The sequence below is a fragment of the Gavia stellata genome, chromosome 17 (genome assembly GCF_030936135.1).
Source record: "Gavia stellata isolate bGavSte3 chromosome 17, bGavSte3.hap2, whole genome shotgun sequence".
Lineage (NCBI taxonomy): Eukaryota > Metazoa > Chordata > Aves > Gaviiformes > Gaviidae > Gavia > Gavia stellata.
Window position 1 is genome coordinate 4646401 of NC_082610.1, and position 26235 is coordinate 4672635.

Consider the following 26235-nt stretch of genomic DNA (forward strand, 5'->3'; position numbering starts at 1 on the left):
ATTCCCTTCAGGAAGCCTTCTTCACATTTGTCCAGATGCAAAGATTGCATAATGGAGACATTTGTGATGTTTATCATAATCCCACACCAATTTGTGTTGCTTTGGTAGATTGTAGTGGACTATAATGGAAAAAAAAAAAAACACAACACAAAAGCCCAAACAACTTTAAAAGACCAAAAACACAACCAACTTGCAGGCTGATAAGAACTGGCCACTTCCTTTTTGGCAAGGCAAAGCTACTTCTTCAAGTATTCAGAAAAGTAGAAAAAAAATAAAGTAAAAAGGTAAAATAGAAGTATTTAACCTCTGTTAATAAGTGCCAGTAAATTGGTGGCAGTGATTACATCACGCTAGAAGGAGCAGAAACCATCCTGACATAAAACCATGCTGAAAAAAACAAACTCAAATCTAGAAAAACTGTGTGCTGATGACTTTATCTGCCTGCCATGATGTGTGTTCCAAGTGCATGACTGAAAATAAGCACGGTAATGCCACTGAAAGCAGTGCAAGTGAGTTACTGAGAACAGAGACTGAACACAGACAACAGCATGGCTTAAGAGGCAAAATTACAAAAGCAAAGAAAGATTGCAGGAGTAGCTCAGAGCTCAGTTCAGATTTGTTGTACACCCATGCAAGCTACAACACATATTTTGTTCCACAGCTCAAGGGAAATATAAGCAGAAGATAAAGAATCAAACAAGAATCACCAGCAACTTCTGAACAGTGAGACAACAAGGCAGAAACATGCTTTTGAGCTCAAATGCACCATCATTCCAGATATTTTTCTCTCCCTTACGCAGGAAAGAAGGAAAAAGATGAATGATAAAAAAAGTGGAGGAAAAGTATACAGGATGACTGGTTGGCACTTCGGAAAAATGTTTTGTTATCTAAAAAAGGATCAAATAACTTATAAATAGTAGCAGTGTTTTATGGCCAATTACCTTCCCCAAGCCTTTGTCAATGCAGAGATGATCACCATAACGTCTATTTTGGTGACAAGTTTCTCAATGACAAGGCAGCACCCCAAAGGGTAGTTTCATTTTTACATATAAAGATAGTAGTTGGGATTGATTCTATTCTTCATAATGATTTACTAGTTATGTGACAAAGATTCAAACAAACCCACCTTTTTTTAGAGGAATACTAAGAGATAATGAAAAGCACATGGACACGGCTCACTTAATTCTCCACTTCAGATATGTTGACAAAGTTATTTACCCAAAAAGTATTACCCAGGTGAAAGTTAGTGGCATAGAGCATGTGGTCATTAAGCCATAAAAGAATGTGATCTTGCAATACTGGTTGAGCACTTTCAATTCCCACAGACTCAAATGAAAAACCTGAACTGCTAAGCACTTTGATTATCCCATTCAACCTTTTTTTTCCTCCCCCCACTTTAAGCAGGAGACTCGCAGTGATCATGGTGCTACATTCCAGCCAAAGTTCATTCTCAGCTTTTTCATGGAATATGATAGAGTGTAGAACAGGACTTGGAAGAAAGTAAAAGGAAGAGGTTCACTAAGAGAATGAGAATATTTGCTGTAAAGGAGAGCTCAATTTTACCACATTGAATGGAGCAGTTGCTCTTGTGGTTTTCAAAGTTATAACTGCTCTCAAATTTACCAGCATGATGCAACCAGCACAAACCCTAGATCAAAAGCAAAGCAAAATAGAGGATGTGTGAAGTAGGCACTCCCTGTTACTAAGTTGAAATTGATTGTGTTCTGACATAATTAACTCCTGAAAATTTGGTAAGATATGCTGGTGTCACATTTCAATAAAAATAGTGTTTCAACTCTCGCTACAAAAAGATGAAGGATTTTTTTCTGGCCCTGCCTAATCCATTCATGAATTGCGGGGCACAGCCCTTGCCACACTCACCTACCAGAAAAGGCAGTTCCATTTTCTTGTGCTCAAAAAAGTAGCAGGCTTAGTGGTTACAAAGTTCGTGTTTTAAAGTGCACTGTCATTTTAAACATACTTTCCCTTCTTAAAAAAAAGAAAATAAAACATTCTGATACCAACAGTTTATAAAAATAACAGCTGCAATATTCCTCTAAAATTGCAACTTAAAATCAAGTCAAATTAGCAGGATTCAGATCTTTTTCAAAAAAAGATATGAACAAAAAATAAAAAACATCTTTCTGCAGAGAATTGCCAAGCAAAACCTCACATACTGTCCTACAAGCCTCTCTCCTAACAGCACCTCTCAGAAAATCCATTCAGTTTCTTCCAGCTGACAACCTCAAGAAAACAGAGGTCTAAATAAATCAGTCCTTCCCACCAGTCACCTACATAACTGCAGGTGTGGATGCTGGTGCAGTTTTTCCATTAACTCTTCCTCTGTAGGTTCTTCCAAAACATCTCTACAAAGAAAAAGCATGAGTTGTTAGGAGCAGCAAAGAGAACTTCCCAGCATTTGTTTTTGCAATGCACATACTGAGATGTAACGTGTGCTTGTTTCAAGAATGAAAAAAGGAATTAAAGTTACAATAAGTTGATGCTCCCTAAAGATGCATCTACTTGCAAGTGATCCATCCTTTACAGATGTGTCATGGAAACCAGCAGCTGTTTTCCCATAAGAAGCAGGGAAGCAATTTCCTGCACACAGTACAATACAACTGAAGGTCAGTAGATTTGTTTTCCTGAAAAAACTCCCAAATGAGAACATGTTCCCAATGCTACTATTGAATATCCAATGTGCACCAGAAGTTCCACTTGTGCATGATCCTCAAGTATCAACTCACCACCCACAACTTCATAATAAGCCAAGAACATGCATCGTTTTCTCATCTTCCCTTTTCTTCTCCCTCTCAGCACAGGCCCCCTCCCCACGCCCTGGCCCCCAGCACCTCTTCTCCCATCATGCTATGGGCAGAAAGCATATGAAGGTTAAGCTACCAAGTCAGCTTAAAGCAGGCCTAACTAAAGCACTTACTGAATTTCTTCAAACTAACAGATGAAACAGTTTGCTTCAGAGGGAGGAAATAAAAAGACAGGCCTTTCACCCTCTTGCAGCGAGCACACTCTCTTTAAAACAGAACAACATAAAAAAACTAGATCAATTATCAAGCCCAGTTCAACTCACCTGAACATTAGTTCAACTGTCCTCTGGTATTCAATATCTGAAAGAGGCTCTCGATGACAGCGACGGTCCCACTTGTGAATAAAGTTCTGAAATGTAAAAGGAATAGGAAAAAAACTGAAGGCTACTTCTGGTGACATCAGAAAAGAGCTTACATCAGGTCAATATGTTTGCAAGTAAGGTTTGGGAGGGGGGTGAGGTTTGTTTTTAACACAGTGTCAGTGATTTATTTAGGCATCAGCATATTTATTGGCTGCAGGTCACTACTTTATTCAAGGCTGTTGTTCAGGAATGAAATAACTTCTTCATCACACACTGAAAGAACAGTAGAGCAGAAGACAGCCCTGCTGCCTTCTACTCCTAGTAAGGACTGCCTCCAAGCTAACTGTGTGAACTACCCACAAGAGTTCACCTGCTTTGAATTTTTTCCTCTTTAAAAACCCGACAGTATATAAACATACTCCTAGTCCAGGCATCACAACTTAAACTCAGCTTTTGGTTTTGTCATGTTCCCTCATCCCTTTTAATTACTCTGACAAATCTATATCTAGGGAGTAGACAGACAGCTCAGGCAAAAAAAAGGGAGAAAAATAGAGACATCCCACTCCCCTGTGACAGAATGCTGCATCTTGGCTCTTACAGCAAACTTTGGCCACAGCCATGCAGAAGTAAGCAGGTAGAAGACTTCATAGGATTAGCCTCCAGTTAGAAGAGAAAGTCTTTTCTGAAATGCTCTTGGGCAAGACTGAGGCTCAGCATGAGACTCGTACCTAAGTTTCTGTCTAAAAGTTCGCCATTCTGCTTACAGCAATAAATTTTAATTCTCAATTCAGTCAACAACAACAAGAGCATCTCCAAAAGAAATTTTCATAGGTTTTAAGAGGGGGTGAAGTGCCCTCTACAGGTACTCAATTTCTTCCATTACTTGTAAGAAAAGTCTACAATGATTAACCTGGAATAGATGGCTCCAATAAATGGCCCCTTCACCATTAAAAATTCAAAAGGTATTTGGATTTGCAGAGAAGTACACATACACAAGAACCCAGCGGAACTACATGTTCTTCATGGCATTGCTTAGGTACATACATTTTCACAGCTTCTTTAAAAGACTCTAGAGGATGAGCTCTTCAAAGTAAGTAATCAGTTCCACTCTTCTAGTGTGGAACTGAATAAGGGTAATAATTCAAATTGGGGTGGGAAGAAGCACAGAACAACCAAATAAAATAAAAATGTAAAATTTAAAGCGCTAACTTCATTTGCTGACAAATCAAAATGCAAAAAGCCTGCAGCTTGAGTAACTAATGCTGAAGTTACATGCTAATGTACAAGAGACAAGCAATTTCATAATACTTAGAATATTTTTCATCTTTATAGAGAGTGAGCTGTAACAACAAATGTACACATTCAATGAAATACAACCAGATTTGTGACAAAGTTGCAAATAAAATATACAATTGTCTAGGAAAAAGAAAACACTCCTCAACATCTCAAGGAAAGGGAGGCAAGAAGAAAGATTAAATAAGCACACACACAAAACCAACATAGTTTTCCAAAAAAGTTGTCTGGGTTCTTTTTGTTTCCCACACAAATCAGAACCTGTCTTCAGGATCTGATAGCAAATAAACACACTTCCTTACCTCTAGAAGTAAAGCTACAAAGAGATTAACCCAGATGACAGAGGAGATCAACCACCAGGCTACAAAATAGATCTTTGCCCACCTGCAGATCAAATTAACAGACAGTAAGTAAAGTAGGCAGTAAAAAAAGTAAAGTAACCTCAGCCTGAAAGTGACCAAAGAGAGCCATGAAATCACATTTCTTCTTGAAAGATAACGCTACCACTTTCTTAATGTAAGAGGAGGTCTGGAACAATAAAAATAAAAAAAATATTAGCCTTTCATTAAGTTAGCCAAACAGACTCGCTTCCCCCCCCACTTAACGTAACTAATTGAACTCTGAAGGGATAGAAAAGCAGCCTAGTAGAAGTTGTACTGGATCACAACTAAAGATCCATCTAGGCTACTATCCTCTGAGAGTGGCCAAAAGCGGAAGCACAGGAAAGAGTGCAAATACACGGCAAAATACCTATGATGCTAGCCCCTAAGTGCTCTCCCAATCTCCAACCATTTTCAGTTCAGAGATTTCTTGAGCTAGAGGTAGCCTCCATTCATTGCAGATCTCAATGGATTTCTCTTTCACAACTTGTCCAGTCTTCACCAGACCACGTTAAACATTTCACACACAACAGCCTGCAGAAGAGCATTTCACAACTTAAATACATGCTGGGTTAACCAGCCAAGGAACACTGGAACAGCTCAACCCAGAGGCTATCCAGGTCATTCAAACATTCCCATAAAGTAATTAAATACAAACGAAAGATATGTCCAAGGTATTAAGTCTACAAAAAATTTTTCACCCACAGGGAAAATACAGAAGCTGCCCAAAATGAATTACAGCAATTCACTAATATCTCACTTTTGTGAGATTGGCTCTACAGTGAGAGCCACCCACCCAATACATGTTGCAAGCCTGTTTATAATCCACTTAAGTCATTCACTATTTTTTGGAGCAAGATGACTACCAAGCCAGTTTCCAATCTCTTCTAAATGTGACCACAGATTTCATGGCATCCACGAAGCACTAGACCAACCATCAAATTACACAAGTTAAACAACAGCCATGAAGTATTATTTCCTATACCTGAACTGACCCAAAAGAAAGGTAAGTGGCACCCCTCCTAGCAAATGATAGGAACTGTACTGTGTGTATAATTCTTGTTCAGTTACCTTATAAGCTAGATTTATATGGGACTTTTTCAGTATTATTACTGCTACTTACGGACTTGAATATCTTGAAAACGCTTCCAAAAAGACTTGCCAGTTGTTTACCACCATCACATCCCAGAGGGTCACCACTGCTGCCTAAATAACATGAGTAAAACAGAAGTTGAGTGGCTATATCACACACTTAAGCCTCAGAAAATGAGGGAAAAGAACAAGCAGAGAGGGAAAGAGGGACGGAGTCCATCACCAATCAGACTCACAGCAAAGTCATCAAAGTTGTTCGGCCAATATTCCAGCTGTTCGTAGGTCCCACACTGCAGAGTGCTGTTATCGTATGTTGTATTGACAGCACTATAAGAGAATTACAGGCGGATGTGAGAACAGCTTTCTATGTACTATACCGTAAACCCAAGATTCTTCCAAGTGCCTTGTAGGAAGTTAAGTCTCATATGGGCAGAAAACAAAGGAACTAGTTAGAAAAAGTATTTAAGCTACAGCAGGGTAAATTTTCAAGCTACAGATAAGCGTTCCTGCAATTTCAATATGGCATGAAGCAGCAGGAGGAATAACAGATGAAAAAAGTCTGTTTGATTCACCATTAAAAGAAGGGTGGCTCCCAGAATAAGAGGAGGAAAAAAACCCAAAACCCAAGCACAAAGAACTCAGAGGTACTGAGTTGCAGATGCTTTTGAAAAACAGATTCTTTCCGAGTAGTGATGTTTAGAATGTTACCTGATATTTCCCATGGGAACAACAGCACCTTTAAATAGCGTTATGCCAGTTATAGCAAATGCATAGAAAACCACCTGGAAGGAATATAAGCAAGTATTAGTTTTTAATATTTCTGTCACTAAATAAGAAAACAATGCTATTAACATGGAATTCTTATTAGTACCATAGTTAAAGGAATTTGGTCAAGAACAATGCCTGAAGCTATTAAAGCTAAAATACTTCTCAATATCTGTATTACTTAACTGCTTGCTCTTGCTTTCTAGTATTCTATTTAACTTTCAGTTATTAAAATGCATTAAATCATTTTACTTTATGATCTACTTTACTTTTCTGTGTCTCAGAATCTGATATTTAACTGTTAAGACTGGAGAATAGTGACTTAAAAAAAAACAAAAAAACCTTTTATTTACAAGGAATAATCTAAATATCTGGGGAGCTTTCTGCTAGATTCAGTGAAAATAAGCTTTTACTACACTTAACTGAAGGACAAAACTAAGTCAGTATTTTATGTTACACCAGCAACTTATTTAAAAATGTTCTATTCATCTATAAATAAAGGTTTCAATAACACAAAGGATTTTGGAACTTGGAACTTCTGTCTTTCACTTGTCAGAAAAGCAAACCCCTTTTTAAAGAGATACCTTTCACAGTCTTCAGCAGTTGCCTAGGTGATTTTGCAGTTTTTATCCTATAAAGATTATTCTAGAAATAACCTACAACTTCAGTCCTCTGAGTAAAGAGCCATTTGTCCTAGGATGGCTTGAAACAAGCCGAGTCTTCAAATGAAAATGTCTTTAGTCATATTTCTGTATTTTGCTACAAAACAGACCCCAGAGGGAAGTCTGGGAGGTGTAGAAGAGAGACTGCTCTGACCTACAAACCACAGCACTTTGAACACTACTGGACTAAGTTGAAGCTGATATTCCACAGCCTGCCAGAAGATGGGGTATCTGCCTTGGCAATAATAAAGTTAATTTTATTCTCTGAAAAAAGGTATATTTAAAACATCCACTGCCTGAGAAATTAGCTAATCAGTTACATGACTTTATCAGCATGTGTTCCAGACTAACATTAGGAAAGATGTTTTGCATCAGCTGGTGATGGAGTCAGACTTCACTGCGGTAGAAGCTCAGTGACAGCTTCCATGTAGCCTCAAGTAAAAGCAAATTAAATTAATCGAAGTGGCAAACACCATGGCAGACTTGCCTCACAATTGGTGCAAAACTACAATTCACACTCCCAGCATTAAGGACAATTAGCAGCAGACACTTAAACCACTTCATGAGCGTTACGTCTTACATATAGGGGTAGGGACACCACATTGAAACACTAACTCATAATTCCTAAAAATAAAATCAAGTATATTACTACAGGCTCCTGCCATCTTAGCTATTTCTTTCAGGAATAAAAAAAGCTTCCAGTAGAATGCTACAGCCCAGGTGCAGCCATGACAGTAGCAACACAGCTTTGGGGTCCTAGTGTAAAGCACAAAACAGCTCACCCCATAATTGCTCTCCCAAGGCTCTGACATATGGGCTCTGTCAGATTCAGCAGCAACATCAACCCCTGCCTCCCCCACCTATCCACAACACAACCCTACCAGCCTCTGACAGGGGTGACAATCAAATATGTGCTCCTTTAGCGTGGTGTACATACTTAACCAAGAACAGGCAAAATTCACAAAACTCCAGTCAGCCTTTAGACAGCTTATTACATTGAGTAACGAACTGAGTAATGAAAAGTTTTTTGTTATACTAAACCTGTTCCTAGCATATGCAAGATGGGCATTTAAGCTCCTAAAATGTACTTTTACCTGCAAAGGCTAATTTCCCAGCTCACGTACCCCCAAAATACTTCTCAGTTTCAAGAGTAGCTCCCAGTGGCAAGCGTGACTTGTACAGCACAACAAAGTTGGTAACAATTTAACTTTGCCCGAACCAATATCTTTATTTCAAATTACAACATAAACCTTTCCAGACTGCAGCTTAAGGCCCCTCCCCTACAGATAAAAGCAGATATTCTGAGTAAATTGCATGCTAAGAATATAGACTAGAACAACTTTTTAGACAATACATAATACACAGCAAATCCTTGGTCTCTAACCATTACCTCAAATTAAGGTATCCTAAAAAAAAAAAAACAAACACAGCAACAACAACAAAAAAAAGACTACCCAGGCACTTCTTTGCTCTACACCAGGAAGACATCATTGCAAAGCCAGAAACTCAAGAGTTGGGAAATGGAGGATTTATGTAATAGACATCACGCATTGCGATCCATCCTTTAATCACTTGTTTACAGAGTATATGCTCCACAGAGACACACCTAAAACAGGATGGCAGAGGCTTTTAAAAATCATGTCCAAACATGCCATCTCAAGACCTTCTCAACTGAAAATAATTTTAAAGTTGTTTTGCTATTTAATTTAACATAAGCAAGCCAGGGCAAGGAAAACCAGCATCAGATGAATTTGTATTTGAAACTAGAGTATCCAGCCTGAGGCAAGCCCTCTGAGGAAGTTTCAAACAATCTTTTAAAGGCACTCCTAAAGGAAACTGATAAATGAGGCGCTGCCACTGCGCGCAGCCCATAACAAAACAGTAGTTTGTTGCGGCTTTGCAAGATGTGCCCTGGAGAAGAACTGGCTGATTAAGGTGAAACGTTACTTACTGTTCATGGTGACTGTCAAAGAACCTTGTTTACTTTGTTGATGACATGTTATTATATAGCTAACTGTAAGAAAGGAAATTACAATCTTGCATTATGACTTACCACAAGGATTCCTGCAAAGGCTCTCAAGTTTTTTACCAGATCCAGCAATGTAGTAACAACCAAAGCCATGAACTGAAACAAAGCAGAATTTTATATGCATGACATTCATCACACTTCCAATCCATATCAAATTATTTTTACTAAAAGGTCAAAGAAAAACCAACCAGGAAAGTGAGCTATATCTAAATGCAGGTCATCTTTTATACAGTGATATTTCCATGAGGTACTTAAGACAAATGGACAATGCTGTAGTCCTTTTCACACACAGTCATTATGATAAAGTTTTAAATATACACAGGCACTGTGGCTTAAAGGGCTATATGTCTAGTAAGACTAGAACAGGAAAAAAAAAATAATCACAAGCGCCCCACAGCTCCAGATTGAGTGCTTCATATTTGATCCACACCATTTGATCCAGCTCCAGATTGAGTGCTTCATATTTGATCCACACCATTTCCAGTTTACACATTCCACTGACATCATGACCTCTGATTACATCAGGCAGATATTTATGATTTATTGAACTAAGATACAAGCCCTGCACCTGACATGAATTTGGGCTTAGCTTTCAAGCAAGTCTAAATGCAGGATTATAACAAACAATCAAACAACTCAAAGTGATTTCAGATTCAAGTACAGGTATTCTGGTGGAAATACCCATACTTGGAAAGTGGAAAGAGAGATTCATCCCAAATAACCCTTTACATGACCAAAATGTCTGGCAGTATCTAGTGAAAGCAAATCTATCACCTCCTGAGTACAAAGTTCTTCAAGGATACCACATCCACTCATCTAATTAAGACTGAAGCACTACACAAGCTGCACAAGTGTTTCTGGATGTGTTTGCCCGCTTTAGAATACCATCATCAATTGCAGTCACATCAACATAACTTCCCTGCCACCTCAATGGAGAAAACCAGCTAAAGAGAGAGTTTGTGAGGTGCGGTGCAATAGTCTGGACAGTTAGAGCTGAGTTATAATCCCACTCAGGTGCAAGAGAATTGTAATCTAATACATGCTATTCTTAAAGGCTTTAACAAAATTGATAATTTGACCAACAAAGAAATCAGAACTGTGGAGGGGTAAACAAACACCTTCATATTAGGAATAATCCGCAGGAACCTGAACACAATTAGCATGTTGACCAACCGCACCATATCCCACAGGGATAACAAGCCCATGAACTCAGGTCTCCTAGGAAAGATGGAAGAAAATAACAAATGAGAGAAACAGTCCGTGACCGAAAGACACAATTAAATCTACTGGACAGCAGGTAACTGTAAATTCCCCACAACTTTTGGTTAACAGCCATGGCATATTAAAAGATCTGGGGAGAAAAAATAAAAAGGAGTTTTATTTCCTCATGTAATCACTCTTTATGACCTACGACCGACTATAACACTGCACCCAGTTTTGGAATCCCCAATACAAGAAAGGGACAAACTGCAGCAAAATCAGCACAGCGCCAACAAGACAGTCAGGGGCTGATGCACCTGCCCTACAAATAGAAGCTGCAGGACCTAGGCTTGTTCAGCCTGGAGAACCCTGCTTCAGGAGGACCTAGCAACAGCCTTCTAATACTTATGAAGCGGTTCTCAAGAAGACAGGAGCAAGGCTGTTCAGTGGAGTATAGTAGGAGGGCAAGGGACAGTAGGTGTAAGTTGAAACAGTGGAGGCTCACACTAGATTTAAGGAAGAACCGAAGAAGGTGTCAACCAGCAGGACAGTAAGACAGAGGCACAAGTTACCCAGAGAGATTGCACAAGTCTCCATCATTGGAGGTTTTTAAGTCCCAGCTGGATAAAGCTTTTAATAACCTGGTTCACCCTTGCTTTGAGCAGGAGGCTGGACTAGAGACCTCCTGAGGTCCCTTCCAGCCTGAATTATCCTATATAAAAATCTATAATCTGTAAAAGGAAGTACATTTAATTTACTCAGCAGGAATCTCAGCTACAGGAATCTCTAGTAACTGATGAAGGAAGCAATCCTTTTAGCCTGGGCTCTTAAATATGCATATAGTGTTCTTTAAATTGCATGTTTGTACTAAAATACCCGGGTAGAGTGGCCTTCCTTTTGCTGGGACAGGGAGGGGGGGAGACACCAAAGAGGGTCCTTTCAGAAAACAAAGCAAAACAAATAATGCTATAGCAAGACACTTCAGGAACTCACACAAAGATTTGCATTAATCCTTCAGGGTGTGCTTGGCTGAAGTTATGCTTCAGAGCACTAAGCTAACAGACTGTCTTGCCAACCTTCTTCCTGATATGCATGCTCCACAGGTGACAAACACACACTTCAAATCTCAGCCTGAGTTTTACACTATGGTTGGAATCACTATGGTTGGAATCACTATGGTTGGAATCACTATGGTTGGAAAAGAACTGTAAGATCATCAAGTCCAACCATCAACCCAACCCCACCATGCCCATTAAACCATGTCCCACAATGACACGCTCACACGTTCCTTGAACACCTCCAGTGATGGTGTCTCCACCACTTCCCTGGGCAGCTTGTTCCAATGTTTCACCACTCTCTCAGTAAAGAAATTTTTCCTAATATCCAGCCTGAACCTCCCCTGGTGCAACTTGAGGCCATTTCCTCTCGCCCTGTCGCTAGTCACTTTTACAGCAGCATGCTGGATGCTTCTTAGCTAGAAAGGTGGGCAGGTGGTGGGGGGCGAAAGATGTTAATGAAAAACCTCCTTGGTAACACAGATGCTAAATCATGATTTGCATCACCAATATATTCAACTCTAATAATAAAATATATCATTTAAGGCAAGACTGCATAGAATGCATATTCTAGAGTAATGGTCACAACTTAGTCCTGTCCTGAAGATGTTACATCTGCAGACAAAGCAATTGCTAACACCACTCACCACAAGCAACATCAGGACTCAGAATGACTCATCTGGGTTATAATCTGTTTGCAGTGACTGACACAAAGATCTAACAAGCAGTACTGTCGCTTCACTACTGTAGTGCAAACAACTGTCTACCTTGAAAAATCAAAGGGCAAAGTCAAACCCAAATATAATCAATTACAAGTTAGATCAATAGTTAATGCCATTAGATTGTTAGCAATTAATATCTTTATGGCAACCATCACTTTTGAGTGATAGGAGTGCAAGCTGTGTTCAAAAATAAGCCCATTTCAACCTGTAACATCTTTCAGGTCTCTACAGATAGTAGTGTTACTTAAGAAAACTTCTTGATTGCAACATAAAAAATATTCTGAAAACTTCGGGAGAGTCAGTGTCTCAAGAGTGAGCTTGCATAAAGAAACAAAGTATCAGAATGTGTTATAAATCACCCTGAAAGTAAGATTCAGGAAATCTTCCAGAAGTCCTCTGCTTTCCTCTTTTGTTGTGGTGGCAGTTTTCAAAAATTTTATGGGGCGAAACAATGAGGTTTATGCTTTTGATAATGAAAAAAAGATCAAGATAGTTATCCAGAAACTGCTTGAACCTAAGAAAAAAAAAAAATCAAAATACAACTGCTTGCTACTGCAGTATAGATAAATAGTTTAAGTGCATGGGAATTTTTCTATTAAGTTTTACAGCACAAAACAAAACTCAGACTTCATTCGACATAGAGGGTTGAATGGGTTTCACCAGCTGTTTAGGAATTCATATAATTGGGCTTATGGACAACCTGATACCGAAACATACTAGGCTAGTAGCTGGTTGCGTATGTTTCACCAAATTCCTTCCTGCACCTTTAGTAAGCATAGGTCTGCTAAGATATTATTTTACATCAGATTACAAGCAATAAAAATGCATCCTTCTCAGAATAGCTAAACAGAACTCTAAATTTTAATTTTAAGAAAAAAATAGTAATTTTCTTTCACTTATCCATATTGCATGGCCTCTAGTGACCACGAGGGTGAGAAATTCTACTAGGTTTGGTAAATTATGGACTGGGCTGACAATCATAGCATAATGACATAAGCATGTATGAACATGTGCATATATTCCCCTGACCCACCCCAGATACTGAGCAAAGGGCAACAGTTCACAGAGATTACGCACCAACCAGGATGAGGAAATCCGTACACAGCAAAAGTTGCAATCTCCAAAACCTTTAGTTAGGGAAGAAAAAAATAAGTCAAAACCTTACTGTATAATTCTGAGTTTCAAAAATTACGTAAGTTTCTTGACCGGAAACATTTTTAAGATCTTTAAGCTGCTGATCTGACTCACTTTAAAGCTCTGAAATTGCCATATTTGACTAGGTATTCCTGAAATTAAAACCAATGTACACACATAATCCAACGGTGACACATATAAGGATATACAATGAACTACATTAACCGTGAATTTGGCCTCACCTGCCATATGGGGTTCAGGCTTTTACCAAATAATGACAATAATCTTCTGCCACTTTTTTTTTTTTTTAATGCAAAAGGCAAAGTGATTTTTAGCTATGTTACAGAATTCCCTATGTCATTACTCCAAGACCCAGATGTTTCCAAATAACGTTAAAAAGGCTGCTTATAAGAAAGCTCACCTTTTCCATCAATTTAAAAAAGCCTACCTCCAGAAATGAGACCCCAAGAGAACCACGTGCCACCAAAATGTTCAAGCCACTGAAAACCACAACACTGGCTCATGCTGTTTAACTCAGCATATTAGTGTTGAATGAAAAGCAATTCTACTAGCTCTTGCAGTTCCTAATCATCCTAGTCAACAAATCCAGGAATACAGAAGTTAACAAAAAGCTTACCAGCAAAATTACAGTCAGAAGTCCATCAAATCTATTGCTTGGGTATGATAAATATCTTTTCAAGCCCATTGCTAAGATTTTCAGCAACATTTCCAGCAGATAGTATAGGATGAAGAAGCAGTTGATCGCCTTCACCCCCAAAAATAAAAATATTTGTTAGAATTATTGACACCTCAGGGAAGAGCAGTAACTGTAGGAAACTGTTGCATCTTACCCCCAGGAAGAAGTCATCTCTTTCAGATGGCTGCTTATCTGCATCCATTACCAAAACCACCTTAAACAAGAAATATTTTATGAATCTGCTGCTTTACTGCTGCATAAAACAGATTTTTAAGCACAAGAACAAAACACAGTCTTTTATGCTTTGCACAGACCTTTTCAAGCAGCTCAGAATATATTTTTTAACTGCAGGTATTCGCTAAGACTTTGCATGACTAAAGCATGCCAAACATGGACATCTGCTACAAAAAGTGGTTATCAGAACAGAAACTAAAGAACAAAAACAGAACTGAAGTTTTTAACAGGGGGAAAAAAAAACACAAATGAAAACAAAGAAAAAAAAAAAAAAATTGTTTTACTTACACAGATAGAAACAATGTTTGCAAGGGCTACAACATTCCCTAAGTAGCCAAAGTACGAATGGCCAAAGGCAAATTGCATTTTCCGCATAAAATGGGATTGGTACTCTGGACTGGGAGGATGCTGAAAAGAACACAAAAGATATGCTGAGACACAAAGCATAAGCATTTTAATAATAACGCAGGAAAAACCACACCCAATCTCTGATTTAAGAAACAGACATTTTCAAAGCAAAACTTGAAGGCCACATGCTAATTTTGATATTTCAGTAGGAAGGTGTTTTCAAGCTCTGGCTTTTAGCAGCAAGAGATCATTTCCAACTAGCAAACTGGGTTGCAATTATGGCACAACACAAGATAATGGCAAAGGAGGGAGATAATCCAACCTCTCTCCAATGCCGCAAGCAGGTAAACTAAACACCAAGCTACTAATTGAATACATTCTTTCCCCATTTGCCAACATATAATCTCTTTTAAAAGATTCAAAAGTCTTAGTTACATGCAAACATAAAAAAGAACATTTCCTAACAGTCAAAAAGTTTGACTTTTTTTTTTTTTTTATTTCTCTGAGCGGAGAAGACTGCTTTCTGCCCATCCTCATCTGAACACAAAGAATCCACATTTCATTCTTCATTCAGGGACTGGAAAAAAGGCTTTGCCTGAGTATATTTAAACGTTACCTTGCAAAGACTAATATATGGCAGAGATGTATTCCTTTAATATTGGACTGTCACAATAAGACAAATCCCTCGCATTTAATCAAAAACAATTTACTACAGAGGTACTTATTTCTCCACAGTACTTTTCAGAAAGTCTATGCTACAAGTATAACTCCCGTTCCTTGTTTCCTTGTAATGAATCTTCCTATTAAACAAAATACACAGAGTCCTCATCCTTTTTGTCCAGCCAAGTTGCTTAAAAATGCTGACAGAATAAATAGAAATTTTCTATTTCTATTTCTGCATAGAAAAATACAAATTTTCTGTATTTAAGACTACCTGCCAATCACACACTAATGCTGTAAAAGCCCCCAAAGCAATGCCATTTGTGACTATAACAGCAATCCATGAACAACTTAAAAACCTACAACACTTGATCATGCTTGCGTTCAACAAGTCGTGAAGTTTGTTTTATATGCTTTACAGAGGAATATTATCACTTATTTTTGCACAAGACCACACTCAACTTAGGACACTTTATAAATGATTGTCAGATACATACTTGCTTAATGGCATCTTTGTCTAGTTCTTCAAAGAGCTTCTGAAACTGGGCAGCTGACAGCTGGTCACAGGAGCAAGTTTTGAGTGACTTCACATGAAAGAGAAACATTCAGATCAACACTTGCAATAGATGCACCTTCAAACAGTGCCAACACCCTTGGACTATCTTAGAAGTCTAGGAATAGAGATGTAATACAACCTAAACCAAGGTATTATAGAGTGAGCTTTAATACCGCTTTGCTTTAACACAAAACTGCCACATGACTATGGGATTTGCCTTGCCTTTTCTATTTTTCCTCTCTGGGATCACATGCTGCTTAAGAAGGAGCACGCTCTTTCGATATACTTGAATTTTTAGTCTCATCTAGCATTGCCGTTACTATGTTATGATCTAAGGAATTAAGATACTATGTCAGTTATCACTGTTCTGCAGAAGTTAACTACCTGCAAGGATGGAACTATTTTACAAACGGTAACACGACAAAGACACTTCGGTAGCATGCTAAACACTAATTGCAACTGTAGCACACACAGCAACAAAAGAAATGGGAAAAACCCACCAGCAACAAGAAAAACTAAAACTTGGATTTGTGTACCTAACAATGCAATGGACAGCTTGCATAATTACAGAGCAGGGTGGTTTTTTTCAGGCAAGTTTGCTTACACAAACCCTATCCCAGACAACAACAACTGGAAGCAATACATGTATACCTCCTAATTCCACTTCCAACCTTCACACTGGAGCCAGCCAACTGCTGATGCTATAACCATCAGCTCTGAATTGTCACTTCCTTTTGGCAGAAGATCTCACAATATGGACTTCCAAATCCTGCTGCAATGTTGTTCTTAAAAAGCAACATTACTTTTAGATAATTCTTCTGAAACCACACCAATAATCTCCACATCTCATATTAGAGCTAAATAATTTCTCTAATCTCTGAAAACTGTGACACGAACTACAATGTTAATTGAGTCCTTAGTTAAGCAAAACCACTCTCCCTGTAGCCTCATACAAGTATTAATACCTGGAGGGAGCAGCTCAGCTAAAAATCCAATGGAAAAAAACCATTTTTAAGTGCTAGAGGGAAGCTGCTATAGACAGCAGGCTCTAGACCACAATGAGAAATGCTTTACTTCCAGAGAGAGAGTAAAGCAAATAAAAAAATTAGCTCTGCAAGACAAGAGTTTTCATTACTCTACACTTCTCTACAGGTGAATGCATTCCTCATCACACCAACCAAAGAAGTTGCAACCTTCAGGGGAAATCATTGCCTAGAGACTGTTTTTGTTCTAAAGACCAAAACATAAACAGACACTGAGCTGGACCTCTGTTCACACTCTTAAAGAAAGCAGCATAAAGAAAGCTGAGCTGAAAGCTACTACCGCTAGATCAATGGTGCGATTAAGGCAATTTCAGCCCTTTGTCCCATCAGAGGGTTTGATAGTCACCAACGTAAAGACTAACAAAATGCAGTTCTTACTCTCATGATGGCTTGCTTGCAGCGAGAATCCATTTCAACTTTCTGCAGCACTCGTAGTAAGGCCCCAATGCTGACATATGACCTATTTAAAAGAAAATAGGATGGCCCCTGAAACAGGTAACTGTCTTGGAGACAAAAATAGCTGTTCCAAAAGCATTCCTGCCTCTTCTTGTTTTTTGAAAAGCAGGTAAAATTAGAAGTAGAAATAGAAAGGACAGACCCCATAAAGGTCCCAAACTGTGTGTTATAAACATCCAGTTAAAGAAAAAAATAAAGTAAAAGAAATGAACAACAACAAACTGCCATTTTTAAAGAAGGGATCCTCAGTAAATATACTAAACAAAACACGATGACCAAAAATCTGCTCTTTTCTCCTAGACAATCTACTGTTTCAACATTCTTCACTTACTGTTGTGCATTAGCAGGAGTCTCTTTCAGGGAAGAAAGCACTTCAAACGCAGCCCGGATTCCTAGTCGCCTCCTGAAGAGGGAGGACTGAACCGATTTCTGGACAGTAAAAACACCACAGAGGAGACAATTTACTTACTTTTTTAAAGGAAATGCAACTAGATGATACAAGTAAGACCTGCAAATTATTTGCCCAGCCCTTAGACAGAACCTACTGGAAGCCTCAGAAAGGGCCATATCTGTTCGACTAAAATAATTTTTCAGGAAGGCAAGACACTGTTTTCTGTCTCCCTCTGCCAAAGTCCCCATTATTAGCCACTTATCTAGTTGTCCAGATACTCGGTCCAACCAGACAGACACTTCGCAGTTTAAAAGGAATACCACAAAGAGTCACAGGCTTAACTCAGCGAAGCCCATTCCTACCAGAAGGACTTGGGGAAGATCAGGGCTACCCAGCTCCTCATGCAGTACTATGTCCTATGGTTAGATAATATACTGATCCTCTGGCACACACCCCAGATTTGTGGTTAGAGATCAGAATAGGAGACTTCCCTAGGACTCGCTCCCTTCAAGAACTCCATGTACAAGAAGGAAGGAAGCAAACAAACAAATCTCTGAAGTTCAAGTAAACATCCAGGTCATGGTTTATTTTTAATTCTGGATTGCATAGGCATATGCCTGTTCTGGAGACAATGGCAACAGCAAAGCTCGAGTATTAACAAAAGTTCATACTACTGTGCAAAGAGAAGAGTTGGACAGGTTGTCCAACTCCAGCTTCTTGCCAAAAAGAAGAAAGCCAGAGCCACAGTTTTTCGTGCTCCTTTTTTTTTTTTTTCCATAGTAATCACTTTCATACTCAGCTACTTTACTGAGAGTCAGATTATGGCATGCTATCACAAAGGAAAGAGGAAAATGGAGAAGTAAGGGAAGAAACAGAGCAGGAAGAAAGGATTACAAAAATTCCTCTTTGCACATATTATGTTTAAAGACCCCTCTCCCAGAGGTTGGGAGCCATTCCTTTTGTGTAATATTGCCTACGGCTTACTAGCCAACAAATTTTACTTTCTCTCTGGAGCTCTACTAAAGCAGGTATTATTTCACTTCCCCCCCCACCCCAAGTGCTCAACTACACTCCTCCTCAGAAGGTCTGAATGAACTGTAAGACTATATGCAAGTAAGGGGGAAGTAAGTAAGGGGAAGGAACTGTAAGACTATAACTAAGTAAGGGGGAAATCACACCCAAGGTCAAAGTCACTGAGTTTCCCCGGCCACCAAACCTGAAGGAAACTATGGGCATGAGAAAAGACCAGTTGGAACGTACACAACCAGGAACCACTGTTCATTCCAAGCTACAGAGTCCATCACCATACCGGCACAATGGTAAAAAAGCTTAACCTACAGCCCAGAGGTTTAGCTGTCAGACTCCAGTGCTTTTGCACAGCACTACCCTGACTCAGCTTTAGCAAAAACATTGCTGTTGGGCTGTGAAGTTTAAAAAAAAACATACAAGAGGAAAGTAAAAGACACAGGTGGAAGTGAAACTGTTGAAGAACTAACTCAAGACTCGAGAGAAAAATTTCACCATGAAAGTTACTAAACTCAAAGAAGAATTTCACACAGTTTGGTGGCACCTCAGCAAGATCAAGACTCAGCCTGTTCTGAGGAGCAAGAAACTGACAGTTTCCCTTTTGACTGATGACTGCCTGACCAAAGATCCAGTTGTGTGCCATCAGTGTGGTAATCATTAATACTTAGCCTAGCACTCTGTTATTTCTATTAATCTACTATGTGTGTTAACTGCTAAGTAACTATGGTGCACCTTGGATGTTCTGTATTCATTGCTGGTGATAAACCCAGTTCTGGAGATCTCCAGCTGCACCCATGCAGCCTCCTCCCTTCCACCACCTATCCAGTCAGTTACTTCTTTTTGGAATAGCAATAAGAAAGTCACAAATTTAGCCTCTTGGATGAAGTACATCTTATTGGAAGTAACCAAGATGATCTTTCATTTGACTTACATTGTCTCTGCTTTCTAAAATACTCTTGCCTCAGCTCATTACAATTCCTCCCAGATTGTTCAACTGCACTATCTCTTATAGAAAACAAAAGCAATTACACTCTTTCCTGCTAAGGGAATCCAGACTAGGCTCCCAGTTGCAGACTAAACAATCTTTATACATAATGCAACAAAAGCACATCACACAGCTTGTTAGTAAAGGTAAAATAACTTCTAGTGTGAGTTTAATAGTCACGACAGACTGCACGCTCCTTGAACAACATGCGAAAGTACCCTTACTTTGTCAGCTTTTACTTCTTTAATATAGACACCCGAATCACAAGAGGTCATTATACTACACATCAGATTCACATTCCACAAAATGGAGAGAATCACATATGATCAGGCATCTTCCAGAAGCGCATTTAAATACCACACGGATGACTGACATTGCATAGAGAGTAAGCATAGGTTCCTTTTATTTGAGACTGAGTACTACCAAGAATAACTACCATACCTACTGGCAACTGCTTCTGGTACTAGTCAATCACAAGGCTCAAGTCCCTCTTTTAGAGGCAGCAGACTGCCCTAATCATTCTAACATCGCACCCACCCACCATGCTAAGGATGAAGTAAACAATACCAAACGTGAAGACGTTTTAGTCGGCAATTCTTTTTTACTGAAGGCTTCTAATGCCGCACTACTTAGACAAATTAAGTGCTAGGATTTGCAACAATAGCTATTTAAATAGTACAGCAGGTTTTCTTCACAGAGACCAGGTTTAAGTTACTTGTCCTTTTTCAGTTTTGTAACAGTTGGATTATTTTCTTTCCCCTATAATAATTAAAGTTGCAGATCCACAGCACCCACGGAAGTATACAAGCACGTAATTTTGTCCTGGAAGAGGATCAAGCTACAACAGCATATAAGGGGAAAAGTATCTACATCAAAGAACCTGTAGTATTTTAAAAACAGGATGGGCATACTGCTTTAATACACAGTTGAAACTTTTAATACTCAGGGCTTCACAGTTTTATGGTTATGGTAGAACATAGAAATTAAGAATGCTTTACTCACCAGAAGGTATCCTCGAAACTGGTTGTATATTATTGCTGTGAGCAAGTTCATCAGAAACAAGTTGCCTATTGGAGCAAAAGGGGCAGTGAGAATTATTGAAGTATATTTCTGTTTCTCAAAGAAGTTTCAATGTATATAGTAAGTCAATTATACAATTTTAAAAGGATTATTTTTCTTGTGTTTGATTTCCAAAATATTTTTAATGTTTCAATATACTGTATCTATTCCCCTATGATATGTTACTGAAGAAAACAAAACCATTCATAACTGCCTTCCATGAGAAATATCTTGCAAGATACTACATAGTAATTGGAAGAATTTTTTGGAAAAAAAGGAGAAATTTATGCTTAAGCTTTCCTAGAAAAATAAAGTACACGGTAGCTGGTACGCACAAGCGTCTAAGTGCATTTAAATTACTGAAGATGAGAAGGAACTTACCTAATACAGTGAAGAGTATGAAGAAGATTGAATATGCTCGATTCTTAGAATATGCAGGAATCATCACTGTGTCAGATTAAACAAAAAAGGAAATAAGCATTTAATGCTTCAGATGAAAAGTGGAGACCTCTATCAATTTTTGGTAATTGGTAAAAGCTCTTATACAACTCCACTTCAGAGATGCATATATAATTACACCAAAGGAAAGGCAAGAATCAAGTTACTAACGGCATGAAAAAATCTACATAACCTTCCTCTGGCTGCACTAAGAGCTATCAGCTGAAACAATGGTTACAGTCGTCTGAAGATAATCTTACTCTATTATTCTTTGAAAAGAGAGACAAGAGTTCTTTCTGAAAGACTGCTCACCATCAGGATTATTTGCAGTAGTTAGCAGGACCAGCAGTGATGTCAGTGAATCTGGCAAATTCCGGAAATACACCACCCATTCCTTATCCTGTTGGCCATCCTAGTCAAAGAGATGTTCATTGTTAGAGAAACACTGAAGAATCACTAAGACTCTGTTACCAAGGGAGGGGGGGGGGAAATTTGAAAAATATTTAAAAAAAATTTAAAAAAAAAAAAACAGTCAATAATCAATTTCTTACACACACAATCAAATCTACCCATGAGAAATGCACGAGACAAGCATAAAAACTAGGACAACGTCTAGGAATACAGTGCAATCACTTCACTTATTAACAGCCATTAAAAAACATAAGAACAGCAAGCTAAGACTGACACAGGAGGCTCAATATAGAAGTTATGTCTAGCTAACACCTCAGACCCAGCAGGAACAACAATGTCACAAACAGACAATATAGGAATCTGAAGCCACCCTTGATTGATATAAAAAGCATCACCTCTTAGCCTGCAAGAGATATTAGTGTATTAGAACTAAAAGGACTCCCTAAACACGATTTTATAAAAATTAAAAAAATAATCACAAACAGACTAATACCATCTTCAGTCTCAACTTGCATTATAAAAACTAGTGTACAGTAGAAGCTACTTGCTTCGTTGCTACAGCATGCTGTACCTCAACGTAGACGGAAACCTAGTCACCCTGAATTGTATACTCTAGGACTACACTCCACGATTTGTCCAAAAAGCATAATACAATTTGAGGACAAAATTAAAATAGATCTTTTCTATACTGAAGAACAGAAACAAAACAAGGATGGCAACACCTGGGTCACGCCACAGCCTCCTCAGTAATGAAGAGCTGCCTCAATACTGCTGCCATGTTACAAGAGAACCTTGCCTATAGATTATGAGCTCCTCTCAAACACCTACAGCTCTACTAACATACTCACTGAACATGAAATTTGTCTCCCACTTCCCCTTTGACTTTTGAATAGAAAACTTAACACCCTCTGAATTAGTTATTTGCACAAAAGTTACTACCACTACTTGGAACAGAAGTTTTCCCCTTTCTCCAGTTATCCCCTTACATAAGGGATTTGCAAGTACTTTGGCGACTAAGGTCATCGAAATTATTTTCTGACTCAGCAGAAATGTCAGATGATCTGCTAAAGCTCTAATGGTATCAGAATGTTCAGCAAAAAACCACTGGGAGGCTGATCTTGCATCATCCATCCACATATTTATGGTTTTCCCCAACTTCCAGCAGGCACAGCTAAAAAAAGATCCAGAGTGCAAACAATACAAACATGAATCATGCAGTACAGAACAAACAGCCCTTGAATCTGCTGCAAAGACTGGAAAAATGTACCTCTAGAGGACATACATAAGACAGTGCAAAAATCTAGAGTCATGAATTTCATTACTAAATGTGTTTTTAGAACTTGCTTTCAGTATTTTGCCTTGTTAGATACAATTACTTGGTATGGGTATTAGACTAGCAAATCAAAAAAGGAAAGAAAACCACTCACTAATTTGTTATTTTTCACCTAAATCTATACAAAATTTACTGGTTCAGCTATACAAGTTATATTCCCATCTGCTCATAACTGAATTTAGATGTGACATACAGAGATAATGCAAAGATACAGCATGCAACTAAACAAAGGGGGAAATAGAGCTCTGTTGCTAATTCCAGAAATTCTATAATATGGGAATTCAAGGAATTTGCTGATCATAAGGAAGACTAGAGGCAGGCTCAAGTGCAAATTGCAGTAGGAACAAAGGTGCAAAAACTGAGATTAAGGAAAGGACTACAATTACTGGGAAAAGTACGCAACAAATCTTTGTGCTCCTAGGAACACACTTATGGAAGGCCTTAAAAAGTAAGGACAAAAAAATAAATCTGAGTATGACACATTAAGCTACAGGAAGTTTAGGAGAGAGAGAACATACCAAGAGCACTGGAACACAAAAATTATTTTGAACACAAAAATTATTTTGAACACAAAAATTCAAATTTGCTTTTTGGAAGAAGGAAGACTAAAAACAGAGGAAAAAAAGAGATCAGAAGCCAAAACATTGGAGAGATAGAGGCAAAAACCTACCAAAGCATGGCCAGGGATACCAGCATTGGAAGATAAGAAAACATTGAAGAAACTAAACTTAGCAAAAAGCTGGATAAGGAAAAGAGAAAAGAAATGAATGACAAACAAAATAATATGCCACAACTTACAGCCTTCTAATGCACGCTTACATAAACAGCACTATACGTGGATACTATGCACACGTTAAATCTTTCTAAATGGACTTTAAACTCATCCCAGGAAGTTTGACAAGGTAACATGACCTTTTCAGGGGAAACAAGTTTCATCATTTTGATTATAAAATTAGACATGCAGCAGCTATGCGAGTAAAGTAAAAAATCCACCAAGATCTACCAAAGCATAAATATAACTGGTTACCTTTGTTCGAGCAAACAGCAGCATGGCAAACATGGTAAAGAGAGACAGATGAACTGCTAGTAGTAGAACAACACTGTTGGAAAGAAAACATCATATGCATTAATACCAACTTCATCTTATTCTTAACATCCCTCGCTAAAATGTAAAAGAAAGTAAAAAAAAATGTAAAGAAAGCCAGCGGTATTTTTAAGAAGCTATACAGAGATTACAAATGATGATCTACGTTTTGATTCAGAGTAAGAATCACGCTTGTTCAGGACTCCTCAGCACAAGCTTAGACAGTTGTGAGGTCAATGTGATTCTAACACTTGTTTTTTTAAGTTCGGACCATATTTATACCCTCCAATCAAAATACAACATCTTGGCTTGCGTACACCTTTGATTCTCCTGGGACTCGTTAGTTAAAAGTAACAGGCAAGGACAGAGTTCTGTAAGCTGTACACATATGCAACCCACGTCACAGGAAGAGATCTCTTTCGAAAAGCATCATGCTGTCTGGTTTACGATTTCACCAGTGGGGTTTCCAGGTCAACATCTCCAATGACAGTAAGATTTAATACTTATATTGCTAAAACCATTTAGAAATGAAAAAGCTGAAGTAAAGCACTCCAAAGATGTAAAGAAAGAGGTATCTTGTTGTGTGGCACTCATAACTGGAAGACACATGCGTGTCTACCCATACCTCTGAGAGGCTACCTTGGAGAAACATGGCATAGACCTTTGCCCAGATGATGCCTCAGTTCTTCCCTTACAAAAGGGCTGTGTGTAACATAGACAGAATTAAAAACCCCCACTCAACTAGCAACAAAAACCTTACCTGTCACACACAGATTCACATCACATCCATTCTAAAGAAATTTTACAGGCTAAAGGAACCAAAAAGTCAACACAACACTCCATCCATTACTACCTGATCTCACCAACCACTTAGCTAGACCATCAAGAAGGAAGCTACTCGGATGTCACACTCCAGAATACCAAGGGTAACTACACACTTGCTGTGAAAGGATGTTTTCTATGCTATAACCTACCTTGCCATTTCAGGCAATGTGCTGTTGATGCTTTTCAATGTTTTCTTCATCATAGAAGAATTCTGAAGGAGAAAGAAAGGACGAAGAATTCTTCTTATTCTCACATCCTGCAAAAAAACAATGGATCAGTTTCCGAGTTCCTGTAAGACTAGCGCCACAAGTATTTTTAATAAAACTTTGTCAAAAAATACTGATACACGTATCAACAACGTCGAAAGTGTAACATAAAAAGGCTGTGCTCAGAAGCTAAATCTGTCCCACTAAAGTCACAGAAGATGCAAAAGATTTTATACATATGGGTGCCTCATTAAAAGAATGAGAGATTGCTTTAAAAATGCACATTGACATTTCAATAGCCTCATCAGGCCACTAATTATAAACAATCTAGCTTTACTGCTGGGTAGACATAACAAGCAGGTCAAGAGATGGCATTTTCATATTTCCTGCCAAAGTCCATTTCAAGAAGGGAATAGCAAGCTACTTTCAATAAAAACAGATACACATTTTAAAAATAAGCGCTTGATTTCAATTTTCAGCTTTTTTTTTTCTTTTTACAATTAAAGGGCCTGCTTATTAGTCAGCAATTTCTGCCTCTGACAAGATTCAGACAGGTGATTGGCTTTTTTTTCCTTAACATACACTAAAGCAATTAAGCTGTTTGATTCTTGCCTTCAAGACACTTGTCAGCCTTCAAGTTATTTCTGTGACTTATCAGCTACTTCAAGTATTTCAGCATCCTGCATTTTAGGATCACTTTCTTTCACAGAATCACTTTCTTCCTCGCTATTCCCTTGTTCATATGTCCCAGCAGTTAAACCGCTCCTTCTGCAACTGCTTTGTATGGGAGGCTCCTGTTCAAACTACTACACCTAAAGATTTTACAATCACATCTTTCCAAGACACATTCCCCATGTTGTAAGCACAATCTTCATCCTAGATAATGATAATTTTTTCAGCCACATATTTATTTGGCTGGAATATGAAAAGGACATATGCATTTTTCTTATAGTTAGATGCTTATAAGCTTAAGCAACATGTTCTTTCAACATTTTAAGATCATCTCTTTGATATTACGTCATAT

At 38.4% G+C, this 26235-nt stretch overlaps 1 protein-coding gene across 1 annotated transcript in view; it reads right to left on the reverse strand.

Moving 5' to 3' along the window:
- Positions 1-2256: 2256 nt before the first annotated feature.
- The window catches only part of TPCN2 (two pore segment channel 2), a 30075-nt gene continuing 6096 nt past the window's right edge, over positions 2257-26235 (reverse strand). The window contains exons 6-25 of the mRNA XM_059825970.1: positions 25155-25261; positions 24124-24196; positions 21665-21764; positions 21296-21361; positions 20858-20922; positions 17785-17882; positions 17376-17457; positions 15896-15982; positions 14679-14798; positions 14311-14370; positions 14097-14225; positions 13403-13452; positions 10467-10566; positions 9373-9444; positions 6601-6674; positions 6129-6219; positions 5924-6006; positions 4723-4804; positions 3089-3174; positions 2257-2366 (exon numbers count right to left, since the gene is read on the reverse strand). Of these exons, the coding sequence (XP_059681953.1) occupies positions 2288-2366; positions 3089-3174; positions 4723-4804; positions 5924-6006; positions 6129-6219; positions 6601-6674; positions 9373-9444; positions 10467-10566; positions 13403-13452; positions 14097-14225; positions 14311-14370; positions 14679-14798; positions 15896-15982; positions 17376-17457; positions 17785-17882; positions 20858-20922; positions 21296-21361; positions 21665-21764; positions 24124-24196; positions 25155-25261 (1704 nt within the window). The 3' untranslated portion in view covers positions 2257-2287. The remainder of the gene's footprint in view (positions 2367-3088; positions 3175-4722; positions 4805-5923; positions 6007-6128; positions 6220-6600; positions 6675-9372; positions 9445-10466; positions 10567-13402; positions 13453-14096; positions 14226-14310; positions 14371-14678; positions 14799-15895; positions 15983-17375; positions 17458-17784; positions 17883-20857; positions 20923-21295; positions 21362-21664; positions 21765-24123; positions 24197-25154; positions 25262-26235) is intronic.